At 41.0% G+C, this 17,908-nt stretch overlaps 2 protein-coding genes across 2 annotated transcripts; both read right to left on the bottom strand.

The window, feature by feature from the left end:
• Positions 1–636: 636 nt before the first annotated feature.
• On the bottom strand, positions 637–4,026 carry mocs2 (molybdenum cofactor synthesis 2). The gene is made up of 3 exons (XM_084746595.1): positions 3,882–4,026; positions 2,801–2,925; positions 637–772 (listed from the first exon to the last, which is right to left on the bottom strand). The coding sequence occupies exons 1-3, from the start codon at positions 3,891–3,893 to the stop codon at positions 646–648; spliced, it is 264 nt and encodes an 87-aa protein (XP_084602721.1). The 5' UTR covers positions 3,894–4,026; the 3' UTR covers positions 637–645.
• Positions 4,027–6,797: 2,771 nt separating this feature from the next.
• Positions 6,798–16,380, bottom strand: wdr36 (WD repeat domain 36). The gene is made up of 22 exons (XM_084746280.1): positions 16,071–16,380; positions 15,458–15,485; positions 15,173–15,273; positions 14,871–14,988; positions 14,649–14,781; positions 14,422–14,476; positions 13,942–14,074; positions 13,423–13,598; positions 13,170–13,290; positions 12,853–12,918; positions 11,934–12,023; positions 11,601–11,743; positions 11,399–11,516; positions 11,153–11,318; positions 10,402–10,510; positions 10,213–10,292; positions 9,987–10,094; positions 9,575–9,806; positions 9,221–9,340; positions 9,057–9,138; positions 7,165–7,352; positions 6,798–7,059 (listed from the first exon to the last, which is right to left on the bottom strand). The coding sequence occupies exons 1-22, from the start codon at positions 16,233–16,235 to the stop codon at positions 6,910–6,912; spliced, it is 2,682 nt and encodes an 893-aa protein (XP_084602406.1). The 5' UTR covers positions 16,236–16,380; the 3' UTR covers positions 6,798–6,909.
• Between the last annotated feature and the right edge of the window lie 1,528 nt (positions 16,381–17,908).

Below are 17,908 nucleotides of genomic sequence, written 5' to 3'. Positions count from 1 at the left end.
CATGTGATTGTTATTTGATAATTATTTGATCATTCCTTGATTGTCAAACAAATGACAGTCCTAACTTTCAGATGGTACGGTGGTGCAGTGGTCAGCACCGTCGCCTCACAGCAAGAAGGTCCCGAGTTCGACTCCCCAGCTGACTGGATCAGGGCCGTTCTGCGTGGAGTTTGCATGTTCTTTTCATACCTGTGTGGGTTCTCTCCAGGTATTCTGGCTTTCTCCCACAGTCCAAAGACAAGCATGAATTAATTAGATGGTGACTCTGTAGGTGTGAATGTGAGAGATTGTCTTTATGTGTCAGTCCTGTGATGAACTGCTGATTTCTCCAGGGTGAACCCCGCCTCTCGTCCAGTGTCAGCTGGGATAGGCTGCAGCTGCCCGCGACCCTTCAAGGACGACCGCTTACAGAAAATGAACGAATGGATGTTTGATGGATGTTGTTAGATCACCATTAATTGCTGTTTATGATTGTTTGACCATCGTTTAACTGCTGTTTGTTTGTTGTTGTTTGTTTGTTGTTGTTTGATTGTCATTCAACCTTTGTTTCCTCTTCTGCAGGAGAAACAAGGAACGACTCGTTGAAGCAGATGAATCTGATTGGTCTGATGCTCTTTATCTTGATCAGTCGCTCACCGTGTACGTTTATCCTCCGCTGAGCGGCGGCACCACGGCAACCTCGTCCCCGTCTCCCAGAGTCACCACCTGGTCGCCGATGGCAACGTACTGCTGACGCACTGCCAAGACCACCTGATCCTGCAGGACTGAGAGTCTATATACACACACACACACACACACACACACACACACACACACACACACACACACACACATCCTTAAAGATCTTTAAACTTCAGTTAAAATATATTTCACTGTTGACAAGGACACGATGTAATTAATTTTATTGATTAATTATTAGTAATGCTGTAATTCATGTTATTGTGTCATTAGTTTGTGTGATAATAATAATGAATTAATAAATATTTTGTATCACAGCTGATTATAATCACATTCTGTTTAAATGAGTAAACTAACAGTTTATTGTTGCACATTACAACATTTTATGAACGATATGAAGCATTAATTAATGATCAAATGATTTATAATAAATCATGACATGGAGAGATGGAGCAGTCGATAGCTGGATGTTGTTCATCTGATGACTGGATTATCTGACGTACGTTACATACATGAACTAACGTATTTATTTTACCTCAAAGGATCATCTTTTCCTAAACATCCTTTATTGCCTTTATTTTGAAAGTCTACCAGGATGTTGAATATTTGAACATTGTGCGTACAGTAAGAATGTTGTTTATAAACATGATCTGCATCTTATTGTAAAGGAGCAACTGATGTTTGTGAAACTTTATAACTGCTTCATAAACAGTTAATAAAGCATCAGCTAACTGAGTACAAATACTTAGTTACTGTACTTCAGTAGAGTTTTCAGGTGTAGTGGTAATTTTTCACCATCCTGTCTATATTTCATTCCCTGGTTATGTTGCTGCTCTCGTGTGTCAGCGGTTCCTTTCTTAAATGAGAACCAAACAGAGATAAGAGAACACACTGAGAACTTGTGATTTCAGTCAGAGGCAGACGAGAAGCCGACTGACAAAAAAAAACAAAGTGAAGGAAAGTATCTGTCTGATGGGAAGGTGGTACACATTGTTTGTATTCTGGCTGTGAGAGAGATGAGGAAGGAAATACACGGTACGTTCGAGTGCGTTTCAAAATGTTAGAGAAAGACGGAGACTCTTCAGTCTTTGTTCTTCAGTCTGACCTCAGGATCGACTCGAGTTTATTGGATTTGCTGCACCTCAGAGATCAATAAACTCTAAATAGCAGGACTTGCTCTCCCTCCAGTGAACTTTTCTTTGTTGTTGGTTTGGACTTATTGTTTTTCTTTTTCAACAAACTTAACAAGGTGTTGTGGCCTCAGAGCCGGACCTCACTGGCCGATCCAGCACTGGTACAGAGCTGTAAATTAAATGGGTTTTAATTCATTTTATGTAATGAATCTGCACGAAATGAAATGAGAAAAAAATCTCTATATCATTTTTTTTTTTAAATGAAAAACTGAAAATTGAAAATCTCTGAGACAGAGACAGAAAAGACATAATAAAAAAAATGATATAAAAGACAGCAAGACAAAAAATGTGGCAGACAAAAACGAGATGAGAGACGAAAATCAACAAAAAATGAAAAGGACAAAAAACAGACAAAACACATAATAAAACCAAAGACAATGTGAAAGATGTAACAAGACAAAAATAATGAAAACAACATAAAAGACGTGACAAAGAGACGTCCTGTCACTTTTATACTCTGAGGATGTTTCAGAGGCTGTATTTTCACTTTTACTGCAGTAAACAGGTTGACTCAGTACTTCTAGTTTGGACTGCAGTAAAGACCGAGGACTTTAGACTCGTCTGTAAATCACATCTAAACATTAACAGTAAATAACTTTTTACGTCACAGTTCAGCTGAGGACGATACCATGAATAATCACATCCTGAGCCTCTCCTCCATGAGGAGGTGCACGCCTCCGCCTGCACAGTGAAACGGCTGGTGGCTGTAGTTTGGTTTAAAGAAAGTAGTTCCTCCTGCTCACAGCGAGGTCTGCCACTGACCCGGAGTAACCAGCTCATGGTCTTATTGTCTCCACAGATAAACAACGCTTCACTTAAGAGCACAGATATGGAGTTTGGATTTAGTGTGAACTGTCCCTTTAAGCTATTTGCCAATAGTCTGATAATTGACTTAGAGATGAAACTAAGAGACTCAAACGTCACAGTACCTCGGGTGTCGCTGTAGCAACAGTTTCCAGAGGTCCTGGCTGCTGATTGGTGTCGGCACGGCAACTATCTGCTCCTCCTTCACTCCAGTCAGCTCCACGCTCTTGGCGAAGTACAACACACACACCTGGAGAAGAACACAGAGAACGTTCTGCTCATATTAGCACTCTGTTCTTCTAATATGAGTTCCTGCTGATATTCTGACATTGTGGCAGCCATGTTTTTTTTTCTTTTTGGTTTTAACCAGTCTGTGAGTCCTCTGATGATGTCACCAAATCAATATAAATCTGATAGAAACAGAGTCAGAATCAAAGAGCAGATAATCCATCATTCTGTGGTCCAGAACACTGAGCTGGACGACAATCAATAACAATGATATTATTATTATTATTATTATTATTATTATTAACATTATTATTATTATTATTGTTATTATTGTTATTATTGTTATGCTAGCAATGATAATATACAACAACAACAATAATAAAATAATAACAATAAGACACGACTTCGGTTTGACAGAAACATGATGACGTTATACTCTCTGTCTCTTTCTTCATTCTGCATCTGTATCATGTTGAATTCATTCATTCATGTGGACTGTTCCTGGATCTGTTCCTGGATCTGTTCCTGGATCTGTTCCTGGATCTGTTCCTGCCAGTCAGGGATCGATCGATCAGATCAGTGAGGCTGTGATCAGGTCCTGAACCTCCTCGTCCTTCTCACCACAGGCAGCGCGTGAGCGATCAGCCATGACACTGAAATCAGCTGCTGCAAATCTCCCTTTGGAAGTCTTGACATTAAACATTTTCCGTCATCAACACAATTTTTCTCTCAGTAACGAATAAACGAAACGAGAAACACTTAATTATATGAAGAGATGACTGGACTTCAGTTCGGCGTCCTCACCACCAACCAGCTCACACTCAGACCCACGTTAAAGCGTTTTGACCGGACGTCCGTCAGGAAGCGGAGCGGCGTTAAATGAAGTGGAAACGTTAACGGAGTCTGGTGTCTGCTGCATCCTGAACACAGCGTCATTAAACTGACGTGTTGGTCTCACAGGTGAGTTCAGACACTCACCTGAGCAGTCATGAAGGAGTCAGCAGCTTGTGGACATGTGAAGAAAGGTTCCCCCAAACGGCGTGTTTATCAGCTGACTGTCACTTCCTGCTCCGCTGCTATTGGCTAAGAGGCGCCTCCTCCTCCTCTGAGGTTAGTTTGAGAAAGAATGAATTCAATAATTTAACACTTTTCTTCTGTATGTAAAACAGGAGCTGCATTTCACAGAAATCTCCTCATAAAAATGATTTGTTCAGAATCCTCAGACTCAGTACTGAAGCTCCAAACATTCAAACTGATAAACTTTATTGGTTTTTGTAAATATACACTCATTCATGACATTACAGAGTCCCAACTTATCTGGAATCAGACTTACAAGAAAAACAAATCAACAAACAATAACATTTAAAATAGAATGAATCAATAGGAAAATCAACAATTTACCAAAAATAGAACATCAAAATCAATTAAAGGCCAAATATCAAATATCACACAGAGTCTGTGAGGTCACATGACCATGAGGTAGAATGAGAGGGATTTGTCCGAGCCGTCTGTGAATGCAACGCGAAGATCATTGGTTCTTCAGTCTCATTCCCATGACGTAAAAAAAAAAACAGCGTTCGTGTAGCGAGCAGAAAAATAATGAGAAAAAGAATGAAGTCCATAGAGACAGCGGCTCACCTGTCAACCCGCTCAGGTGTGACAAGAGAAATTCATCTTCATCTTCATCATCTTCATCATCTTCATCATTTTCATCATTTTCATCATTTTCATCATGTTTCATCATCTTCATCATGTTTCATCATCTTCATCATCTTCATCATGTTTCATCATGTTCATCATGTTCATCATCTTCATCATCTTCATCATCTTCATCATGTTCATCATGTTCATCATCTTCATCATGTTTCATCATGTTCATCATGTTCATCATGTTCGTCATTTTCATCATGTTTGTCATATTCATCATGTTCATCATATTCATCATCTTCATCATGTTCATCATATTCATCATGTTCATCATATTCATCATGTTTCATCATGTTCATCATATTCATCATATTCATCATGTTCATCATCTTCATCATGTTCATCATGTTTGTCATATTCATCATTTTCATCATGTTCATCATTTTCATCATGTTCATCATGTTCGTCATTTTCATCATGTTTGTCATATTCATCATTTTCATCATATTCATCATGTTCATCATTTTCATCATGTTTCATCATGTTCATCATCTTCATCATGTTCGTCATTTTCATCATGTTTGTCATATTCATCATTTTCATCATCTTCATCATGTTCATCATCTTCATCATGTTTCATCATGTTCATCATCTTCATCATGTTCATCATGTTTCATCATATTCATCATGTTCATCATGTTCATCATGTTCATCATGTTTCATCATCTTCATCATGTTCATCATCTTCATCATGTTTCATCATATTCATCATTTTCATCATGTTCATCATCTTCATCATGTTTCATCATATTCATCATGTTCATCATCTTCATCATGTTTCATCATCTTCATCATGTTCATCATCTTCATCATGTTTCATCATATTCATCATTTTCATCATCTTCATCATGTTTCATCATATTCATCATTTTCATCATGTTCATCATCTTCATCATGTTTCATCATATTCATCATTTTCATCATGTTCATCATCTTCATCATTTTCATCATGTTCATCATCTTCATCATTCAAATCCAAATGATTCTTCTGTTGATCTTTGACTCAAACAAAGTTTATATGAACAGCTGTGACACATAAAGTCACATTATTACTGTGACTTTATGTGTCACAGTAATAATGTGACATAAAGGATTTATAAGCCTTCAGACGTGATGATAAAGACTTCAGCAGTCTCTCTCTCTCTCTTTTTTATTTTTTATTTTTGCTCCTGATCTGAATTTTCTCATTTTCACATTAACTTTTTTTTTTTTACTTATCTTGACAACTTATGTTGCTATCAGTTATTTTTCTTTCTTTGTAATATTGTGCTTATTTTTTCAGAATTTTACTTAATTTTGTCATTGTGATCTTTATTTTTTTAAAACAATAATTTTTTCTATTAAATATCCTCATGATGAATTTATTTGAATACAAACATGAATAAACATGTAACAGGAGAAACAAAGAGGCTGAATCAATGAGGAAGAACGAGATGGTTTTTATTTTTTAAAAACAGTTTGTTAAAAACTTAAAACATAAACTCTTTTAAAAAGACAGCATTAACTAAACTTACTGAACTGTTTGAAAAGCTAATAAAAGGTTTAAAGTTGTGCCTCCTGCAGCTTTAATCTGCCCCGACCTTCAAAAAGATGGAAATAAATGAACAAATAAAAACAGAGTTTTCTGAACTGCGGCGTCACCATGTGGACAACAACACAAACATCACTCTCACCTCAGGATGTCGGCTTTTTGACATGTTGTTAAAGATTTAATGACTGAAGACAAGTGAAATTCCACTGATAGAACTTTAATAAGAACCTGATGTCTTCAGGAAAAACGTTTGACCTGCGACGTCTCCGTGTCCTTCAGATTAAAACATCCAAACATACTGAACCACACCGTCACAATTAGAATTTTTAAACTCAGAATTAACGTTTTTTAATCAAAAATGCAAGATTTTTTTAAATATAACTTTGACTGTATTATTATTACAACTTTGTAATCTCATAATTATGATTTTGTCTCCTGATGAAATAAACTGATTCTGCTGATCAACACGTCTCTTCTTTTCTTCTTTGACATGTTCAGAATAAATCTCATCTCCGGCGTCTGCCAACGCCCTCTGGTGGACAATCTGACATCACTTCCTGTCACTGACTGCTCAGTAATCAGCTGATGACATGAACATTAAACTCTGTGATGTCACTTTGTCTTAAAAACTGTTAAAATATTAAAAACACACAAACTGATGATTCAACATCAAACACTTTAATACAAAACTCTGTGTGTGTGTGTGTGTGTGTGTGTGTGTGTGTGTGTGTGTGTGTGTGTGTGTGTGTGTGTGTGTGTGTGTGTGTGTCACAGCAGTGCGCTCTTGGCATACGACAGCAGACACAGTGATTGGTCAAATGATGCCCGTAGCTCCGTCCACCCTGCCTCCAGACGGGAGGCGAGACGGAGCAGCGCTGCCATGGCGACAGAGTCCTGTGACAGCGAGCGGAGGTGGAGCTGAAAAACAAAACAACAAACTGATGACAAACAGGAAATGGAGGAAAGAATTTTGTAAGAAAGACTTGATGCTTCAAGTTCAAATATGCGCTCTGATTGGCTGACCTTTAGGAAAAGTGCCAGGTAAGCGTGAGCCAGATCAAAGTCCCGCCCACTGGCCAACATGCTGTCAATCATTTGAATGAAGGCAACCAGGAGGCTGCTGGCTCCGCCCCCCTCTGATGTCAGACCAGTGAGCTCAACAGAAAGTGCCGCCGGCCCACAATCCTTCAGGAGACGCACCGGGTGATCAACTGCAGGCACACAGACACACACACACACACACACACACACACACACACACACACACAGACACACACACACGCAGAGACACACACACACACACACACACACACGCAGAGACACACACACGCAGAGACACACACAGACACACACACGCAGAGACACACACAGACACACACACACAGACACACACACACACAGACACAGACACAAACACAAACACACACGCAGAGACACACACACACACACAGACACAGACACAGACACAGACACACACACACAGACACACACACACGCAGAGACACACACACACACACACAGACACAGACACAGACACAGACACACACACACGCAGAGACACACACAGACACAGACACACACACACACACAGACACAGACACACACACACAGACACACACACACGCAGACACACACAGACACACACACACAGACACACACAGACACACACACGCAGAGACACACACAGACACACACACGCAGAGACACACACAGACACACACACACAGACAGACACACACACACACACACACACACAGACACACACAGACACAGACACACACACACACACACACACACACACACAGACACAGACACACAGACACAGACACAGACACACACACACGCAGAGACACACACAGACACACACACGCAGAGACACACACACACAGACACAGACACACACACACACACACACACACACACACAGACACACACACACACACACACACACACACACACACACACACAGACACAGACACACACACACAGACACAGACACAGACACAGACACACACACACGCAGAGACACACACAGACACACACACGCAGAGACACACACAGACACACACACACAGACACAGACACAGACACACACACACGCAGAGACACACACAGACACACACACACAGACACACACACACAGACACACACACACACACACACACACACGCAGAGACACACACACACACACACACACAGAGACACACACAGACACACACACACAGACACACAGACAGACACAGACACAGACACAGACACAGACACACAGACACACAGACACAGACACAGACACAGACAGACACACACACGCAGAGACACACACAGACACACACACACAGACACACAGACACACAGACAGACACAGACACAGACACAGACACACAGACACACAGACAGACACAGACACAGACACACAGACACAGACACAGACACAGACACACACACAGACAGACACACACACACAGACACAGACACAGACACAGACACACACACACACAGTAAAACGACGGTGAGAAACAGTCTGAGTTTTATTGAAAAAAAAAAGTTCCATCTCAACAATTTCAATCAAGAACAGCAGCACATTCTATTAGAACTTAAGAACGAAGAACGTCTCTGCAAAACAAACCCGCCGATGTCAGAAACAGGTCTGCGTGTTCCACCCCACAAAAAACTCTGAGGTTCCTCACGATATCTTTTACGTTCCCTCGCAATAAGTTGTGCGTTCTGTCAGAATGTAACTGACAGAAAGACGTGGAACACGAGGATCCAGCGAGTCGCTGAACGTGTTCACACCTGTTCTGCATTTGACTAATTAATCAATAATACAGACATTCATTCATTCAACAATGAAAATAATCACTGCAGCTGTAATCATTATTATCAGTTATTAGTAATTATAATGATTTATGACTCACATGATCCAGACTGTAGAGCTGATTCCAGAGCAGAGCTGAACTCTGACCTCTGAGACAACAAACCCCAACGCAACACCTTCGACTAGAACAACAACAGAATTATTGATTAGTCATTCATCCATTGGAGACTTAAGAAATAAAAGAAGAAGAAAAAAAAGCTGTACCTGTGTTTCCTGTTCGGTTGCCGAGGGCGACGTGAATCGTGGCGTGAGACCAGGAAGTGTTGGCAGGAAGAAGGGAGCAGCAGCTGGAGCAGCAGGGGGCGCTACAGGTTTATTCCTCCTCTGCAAACAACACACACAACCAATCAAATGATGCCGTTTGATTGTTTCCAACCATCCATGATTTAATCACTGATATTGATTTATTTAATATTATATATTATTATAAGTGCAGCGATGAAAGCAGGAAGTGTCTGTTATTTATTTAATAAGACCTATAATTGAATTAATATTTAATATTTGTGTTGTATTTTGATGGTTTGACATGAGGACCTCAGGACTCGGACTCGATCTCACCTTGATGGCGTCCAGGTGCAGCAGACTCGTCCATCGAGACTCTGGCAGCAGAGACAGAGTCACAAGCTCCGCCCCCAACTGATCTACTGATTGGTAAGCATCATCCACCTCTTCTGAAGTCACTTCCAGCTCGGACTCGTCCGCGGTGACGCCCGGCAGCGTCTCCACAGCTGGTTGGTAATCAGCTGGAAGGGGGCGGAGCCCCACTGGCCCACACAGACTCTTATTGGTCCTGAAGAAGGAGAACTGCACTGTGATTGGCTGCTGCATGAGATCAGTTGACAACAACTCAAACTCACACCAGTGATGTCATCAAACTCAAGCTATTGGATTGGCTGCTGTAACTAAACACTAAAATGTGACTGGTTGGGAGTCAGACTCATTAAAATTCTGAGAGGTGATTGGTTCAGACCAGAGGTAAACACCCAGACTGTCAACATGAGCTGTCGCCAGGAAGTCTCCAGTCGGTGACAAGGACACACCCACCGGCGCCATGGCAACCAGGAAACAGTCGACAAGACTGACGAGAGAAGAAGAAAGAATAATTAATAATTGAATTAGAATAATAATCAGAATAAAAAGGTCCAAAGACGAAAATCATTTAAATAAGTGATTAAAGCTTTTTGTTAGGATCGTACCATCCAGAGGGGAGATCCCAGGTACGAATGGTGCAGTCCATCGCCACGGTAACCAGCCAGCGGCCATCGGGGCTGAATGTCTGAAAGAAATATATAACACAGGGTCTACCAGGTGCTAACTGTTAGCGTGTTAGTTTATAGTGAGCATCATTAGCAGGTGGTTAGCCGTTTTAGCTTTCCTGGACCCACCATGTCGTTGATGTTTCCATGGTGACCTGCAAACTTCCTGACAACCCGTCTTGTTTCTATGTCAACCACAAGCAGAGAGAAGTCGTCCAGTGGTAATGCCAACATCCCGCTAACATAAAAAAAAGCACAACAATGTTAGCTACCTGTCTGTTTAACGTCATGCTAACTGTTAGCTACCTGTCTGTTTAACCTCATGCTAACTGTTAGCTACCTGTCCCTGTGTAGCGTCATGCTAACTGTTAGCTACCTGTCTCTGTGTAGCGTCATGCTAACTGTTAGCTACCTGTCTCTGTGTAGCATCATGCTAACAGTAAGCTACCTGTCTCTGTGTAGCGTCATGCTAACTGTTAGCTACCTGTCTCTGTGTAGCGTCATGCTAACTATTAGCTACCTGTCTCTGTGTAGCATCATGCTAACTGTTAGCTACCTGTCTCTGTGTAGCTTCATGCTAACAGTAAGCTACCTGTCTCTGTGTAGCATCATGCTAACAGTAAGCAACCTGTCTCTGTGTAGCGTCATGCTAACTGTTAGCTACCTGTCTCTGTGTAGCGTCATGCTAACTGTTAGCTACCTGTCTCTGTGTAGCTTCATGCTAACAGTAAGCTACCTGTCTCTGTGTAGCATCCTGCTAACAGTAAGCTACCTGTCTCTGTGTAGCGTCATGCTAACTGTTAGCTACCTGTCTCTGTGTAGCGTCATGCTAACTATTAGCTACCTGTCTCTGTGTAGCATCATGCTAACAGTAAGCTACCTGTCTCTGTGTAGCTTCATGCTAGCTGGTGCAGCGTTTAGCTTCAGCTGTTCTTCCTGTTTCTTAGTCTTGAAGCGCCAGAACTTGAGCAGCCAATCAGAGCCTGCGGTGAGTGTCAGCTGGTTCAGTGTGTCTGTGGCGACCCCTCGCACAGTCCCACTGTGAGCTGAAACAGAGGGGGCGGGGTTAATGACAGACAGAAACACACAGAATGGACCAATCACAGGCAAGAACAGGTGAACAAACCTTTCTCATCATCGCCATAGCAACCACGATGCAGACCAGACTGCAGGTTATAGACGTCGACGCGGCCACATGACGAGCCAACCACAGCAAAATTGCCACAGGAAGTGATGTCGACAGCCTGGGAACAGGGACAGAAAGTCACATGAGTATCAAAGATATGGGGGTGGGGCTTAGAGAAAAACAGGTGTGAGGATAGGGTTACCGTAGCAATGGCATCCCTATGCGTGACTGGCGGCTGCAGATGGTGAGCTCCCATGGTGCATCGCTGGTAGTTCCATGTGGTGGTTGCTAGGCGACCACGATGACACGCGACAATGCCATCCCAGTCTGACTGACGAGCAGCAGCTGCCAATAAACACAGAGAAAGAACAGGTCCATCAGCCAATCAACAGAGAGAACAGGTCCATCAGCCAATCGACAGAGAGAACAGGTCCATCAGCCAATCGACAGAGAGAACAGGTCCATCAGCCAATCGACAGAGAGAACAGGTCCATGTGCTTTAATTCTATATTTTCGACTTCCGTGTGCGACTCACCAGAGGAAAATGACGTGATGGCAGGAAGACGCAGCGCCTCATAGGACAACCCCTTCTTCTTCTTCTGCTCTTTCTTCTTGTTGATGGAGCCTGGAGACACACAGAGACACAGACAGACACAGACAGACACAGACAGACACAGAGACACAGAGACACAGACAGACACAGAGACACAGACAGACACAGATAAACACAGACAGACACAGACAAACACAGAGACACAGACAGACACAGAGACACAGACAGACACAGATAAACACAGACAGACACAGACAAACACAGAGACACAGACAGACACAGAGACACAGACAGACACAGACAAACACAGAGACACAGACAGACACAGACAAACACAGAGACACAGACCAACACAGACAAACACAGAGACACAGACAGACACAGATAAACACAGACAGACACAGACAAACACAGAGACACAGACAGACACAGACAAACACAGAAACACAGACAGACACAGACAGACAGACACAGACAAACACAGACAGACACAGACAAACACAGAGACACAGACACACACAGAGACACAGACAGACACAGAGACACACAGACGGACACAGACAGACACAGACAGACACAGACAAACACAGACACACAGACAAACACAGACAGACACAGACAGACACAGACAGACACAGACAAACAGACACACAGACAAACACAGACAGACACAAACAAACACAGACATAATATGAGACCTCGTCTGATTAGCTGAGAACTGGTCTATCGGTTCAGCTATAATGAAGCGATCAATCAACTTCTTCTGATATTAAATAAATCATAAAGTCAAAAAGCAGCAGTCTTCCTCTTTTATGCCATAAGCTCTGATTGGCTGTTACCATGGATACCAAATCAAACAGCAGCCTGTGAGTCGGAGAGTCTGGTTGGGGGCTGAACTGACCGTGACCGAGGTTCTTGTTGAAACGCTCGTGGACGGTGGAGAAAGACTGCAGCGTCCCGTCCTGACCTGCAGGGGGCAGCGACAAAACTCTGTTTACATTCTTCTACCAACAAACAAAATGTAAACAACTCAGTTCAAATATACAAATCATGAAGAAAATAAACATTTTGTTTTATAACTTCATGAAATTAGGTTTAAAAAAAAAGCAAATAAATAAAAATAATTTAATAAGACAACACATGACTGATATGATGAAATAATTATATCAAATACATTAAAATAAATATTATATACAAATGATGAAGATGTTTATTTACCAGCACTGAGGATGTTTTTCCCATCATTGCCATGGTGACAGATGGTGGTGGGTGGGGCACTGTGGCCCTGACGACTCCGCAGCAATCTGGCCCCGCCCCCCTCCTGGTCGAATATCCACACCTGCAAAAAATGATTGATAGATTATCAATGAAAAGGATTTTATGTTTGTGTAGTGTCTGTGATAACTGATCGCTTTGAAGGGAATCATTGATTACTCTCATGTTTATCTTTCTGTGTGTTTGTTTGTTTTACCTTGATGGCGTTGTCGGCTCCATTGGTGACCAACAGCGGTTCTCCATGCAGGAAGGTTGCTGCGGCGACAGCTGTACTGTGGGCGTGTCTCTGCTGAGTGACCAGCTGGCGGCGCTCCAGATCCCAGAATGCAATGTGGCCCTGAGGACTGCCGGACGCCATAATGGGAGGACCATCTGACAGAGAGGAGACGACCCTCGTTATCGAATGATTGATCAATAATCATTAATATTTGTTGATCACTGATCCGAAACACTTCACACTCAGGTTACCACGGTTACACTGTATCATGTTATACACTTATGACATCATTTTTTTTATCACTACTGTTGTTGTTGTTATGACCACTGAATAGCAATAAACAAAGAGGCGTTTTTTTTTAGGATTTTTAAGTATCGATTCATTGATTATAGAAAAACGCCAAGTCAGTCCAAGTTAATCTGTGTTTACAAGTTACTGTATTTAACATGCCTGTTACCATGGAAACGTCGACTATACCACCATGTCAACCACCTGTACCTGTTCTGAAAGCGAGCGAGCTGATTGGTCCCCAGTCCTGTGTGAAGCTCATCAGCGTCTCATCTAATCGGATGTTATGAATGATGATGCGACCTGTTGCCGTGCCAATTCCGACCACATCCACCGCGGGACTCTGGAATGAAGTTTTTAATATTTAAATAATAAAAATAATTAGGACTGATTAGTTCTTTTCAAAATAAAAGCTCTAACATTCAGCTCAATTCACAATAAATAAATGTTGACTTTTTTTTAATCATTTTTATTAAATGTCGTATTTTTATTTAGAATTTAATACTTTTGTCAATTAAGGAACAGATTTTAATACATTTTAAGTATATTTTTACAAATATATATATTTTTATAAATATGAGTCAAATAAATACAAGCAAACGGTGTGATTTGTTTGTTTAGTGAATATTTATCAAAATATTAAAAAAACAACAACAACACGTGGTTCTAAGTTCTTTTAGAGACACTGACCTGCTGCAGAACAGTGACTCCTGCTGACCAGCCGGAGAACGTGAACAACAACTTACTGAAAATACACAAACAAACAAGAAAACAACAGGATGAGCTACAGCCTCTACACACCACCTGATGACGTCATGATTAATCAATAAACATGAGCTGATGATGTCACAATGATGTCATTGTGTGTGCTGACAGGATATCTGGAGACGCATTAGCCTGGATTCTAACTTGCTAACCTGGTTTTGATGTTCCAGAGCTGCAGTGCACCCTGGGAGCTTCCCAGCAGCACTTTGTTTAGGTACGTGCTTGGGTGCATCATGGCCGACACGTCAAAGGAGGCGGGGTCAAACTGCAGCCGCAGGTAAATGTCTGAGAGAGACAGAGAGCAAGGCATGATGGGTAACAGCACAGGCAAACTAAAGAAACAAGTGAATGTGAGTGAGGCTCCGCCCCCTCACCTCCTCCCTGCACATCCCACACGATGACATCACCACCGCTGTCAGCAGAGATCAGCTGATCACCAAGAGGGAGCAGCAGACGCACATCCTGTCTGTGTCCATGGTAACTCATCACCACCTGTACGGAGAGCAAACAGGGTCAAAATACTCGAAAACTTTAAACATCTGTAGAAATTTAGAATAACAAAAACAAACAGCAGCAAAAATCATCAATAAAAACTAAATTCCAAACAAAATTCAAACACAAACCTGAAACTTTTTTTTTATTACAATAAAAAAAGTTTTTTTAAATGTTCTTCTACCTCTTTGTTCCTGGCGAAGGCGCTGATGAGTCGCCCAGCAGCAGCGTACACCAACATCCTGTCTGCTGCCACACAGCTGATGTCATCTGAAAGGCTGTTACCTAGGCAACCACCACAGGACATCATGACACAGCAGCCAATCATACTGCAGTTTGTTGCAATCACAAAATTAAAAAAAACTTTTTCTGAATTTATGAGATGAAAAATAATTTTTATTCAGAAAAAAACAGCAACAAGCTTCCAGATCAACAAATTAAAATTATTTAAATGTTTAAATTTACTCACTGACAGCAACGATCCCCAACCTATTGACCTGAAAGTGATCAACACATCAGCTTATCAATACAATGAATCAATCAGTGATCAATTACAGTGTGGACGTGTTGCAGTGACTGACATTTAATTGAAACGTTTAGACCTAAAGACATCAGAAAACACTTCACTGCTCTCATGTTAGTCAGCTGTTTGATAGTCAGCGGTTAGCGGGTCACTGTTGGTTTGTAGCTGGATTTATTTTTAGCTGTTTGAACCCGCTGATCTGTGGACAGACTCAGGAGATGGAGACTGTTATTATTATTATTATTATTATTATTATTATTATTATTATTACTATTATTATTATTATTATTATTATTATTATTATTATTATTATTATTATCATCATCATCATCATCATTAACAACAACAATAATAATAACAACAGTTAAAATGAAAATAGCACGAGAATGAGTCGATCCACTGAATCAGCTGATGATAACATGCTGACAGTCTGTACGGAAGCCGTCAGAGGACAAACATATAAAGGACATGTTGTATATAAACACATATGAAAGTGACGTCTGTCAGCGCAGGAAACATTCTATAATTTTCTGTCACATTTACACTCAAAGTTTCTTACGTTGTACGTGTGGAAACATTTACCGACCGCCGTCACCACGTAGAACTCTCGGTGCTTCTTGTGGTACCTGAGCGCGTGCGGCACGTGGCTTGAATAAAGTCCCAGAACCCGGAAACCGGAGAACAAAGAACTCCCTCCACCCGCGAAACTCCCGCCACTCGACATGTCCGGTAACAGCGGAGGATTTAACCGAAAAAAACCCCACTAAAACTGACGAAAAAACAGAGAAACAAACCGAAGAGCCGGAGCTAAACCGACAGAACACACGGAGGTGGTCGAAGAACTGTGTCCGACTGGAAACAACCAACACAAAGGTTCCGCCCTCAGAAACACGTCTGGTACGAAGGACCGGAACTGACAAAATATAAAACTCTGAAACACGTAGTGTAAAGTAATTTAAACATTGGTTATTATGAACATTTTTATTCTTTTTGTATTAATGTTAAGTGGGAATGTAAATAAATAGGTTAATTAATACAAAAGTACAGAAGAAAATTAAAACATAAATACCAGTATCTGTGCATGTACGTATATACACAATATAAAGTTTACATGATAAGTTTCAATTATGTAAAAACCTATTTTGCGTCTTATTTTCAATATTTTCACAAAACAAAACAAACAGCTTGTGCTGAACAAAATTAACATTTGTATTAGTTCATTATTTAAAATCTCCTGTAGGCGTGTGAATGTTTCTGTGTACTGACTGAATACACACCGATATATTTATAGTGAACAAACAACATGACCACACAGCTGATTTTATTTCAGATGAAACAAATTTACAGCAAAGTTTTCTCATTTCAGAAGAAACAAACTTTTTAAACATGTGACATTTACAGCAAAATAAGAACAAGTGAATTTATAAAGGAACAAACCTTCATCATCTTTTATTTCAACTTTTTTGTGTCTGGCATTAATATCCAAACATTTATTCTGAAAAATCAACATCAGATTCCATCTGGGCTTAAACTGATTCATTTATTCTTCACTCATTTCACTTGAATAATGATTTAAATATTTATTCATCACATATAATTTAATCTAAATCTACATTAATACATATAACTTTATTTCATTTTTACAACTTTATACACGTACAAAGTGGTTTATTTTGTTGGCTGACGACGTTGGGAGGTGTTCAGCAGCAGGAGACACGTTGAGCTGTCAGCTGACCAATCAGCTTTCAGGATTTAAACAACACAGGATCGTGAGTTCATGCTTTCATGCTGGACCAGAAAGAGACACTGCGTTTCCATGGTGACACACAACCACCACCAACACATTTTGTTTGAAGGCAGGAAATGACATCAGGAAGTCTGACCTGGTGGTGTTGAAGGTGGTTGTGCTACGCTAACATTTTCCCCTGCTTTTAGCCTTTCTGCTAAGCTAGGCTAACAGTTTCCCCAGCTCCCAGTCTTTATGCTAAGCTAAGCTAACAGCTACACTGACAGTGTGGCATCTGAACTGAGCTGAAGTGAAGGAAGAGGAGTTGAGGCATCCTGTGAAATGTTTCAGTTGAAACCACAGACTGTAAACAAAGATGGCCGCCACATCTCATCTTCCTCCAACTAAACAAAGATGGGTCTGAAATATCTCTGATACGAGCGCCGCCATCTTTTTCTGGTGATGTCATTTGGAGCCAGAGTCTGTGCAGTAGCGATCGGGGTGGAGCCACGGTATAAGGCCCCGCCCACACAGAGCTCAGCAGCCAATCATGATGTGAAACTTCCTTTTTATATCATCAAATAACTAATTAACACCAAACTGATGAGGAAATTGAACAGTTGAATGAACATCAGTGTGAGAAGAACAACCTAATATGTCATTTGAAACTT

Source organism: Lutjanus erythropterus, chromosome 20 (genome assembly GCF_056507025.1).
Source record: "Lutjanus erythropterus isolate fLutEry1 chromosome 20, fLutEry1.hap2, whole genome shotgun sequence".
Classification (NCBI taxonomy): Eukaryota; Metazoa; Chordata; class Actinopteri; order Lutjaniformes; family Lutjanidae; genus Lutjanus; species Lutjanus erythropterus.
This window is presented reverse-complemented; position numbering and strand designations above follow the sequence as displayed.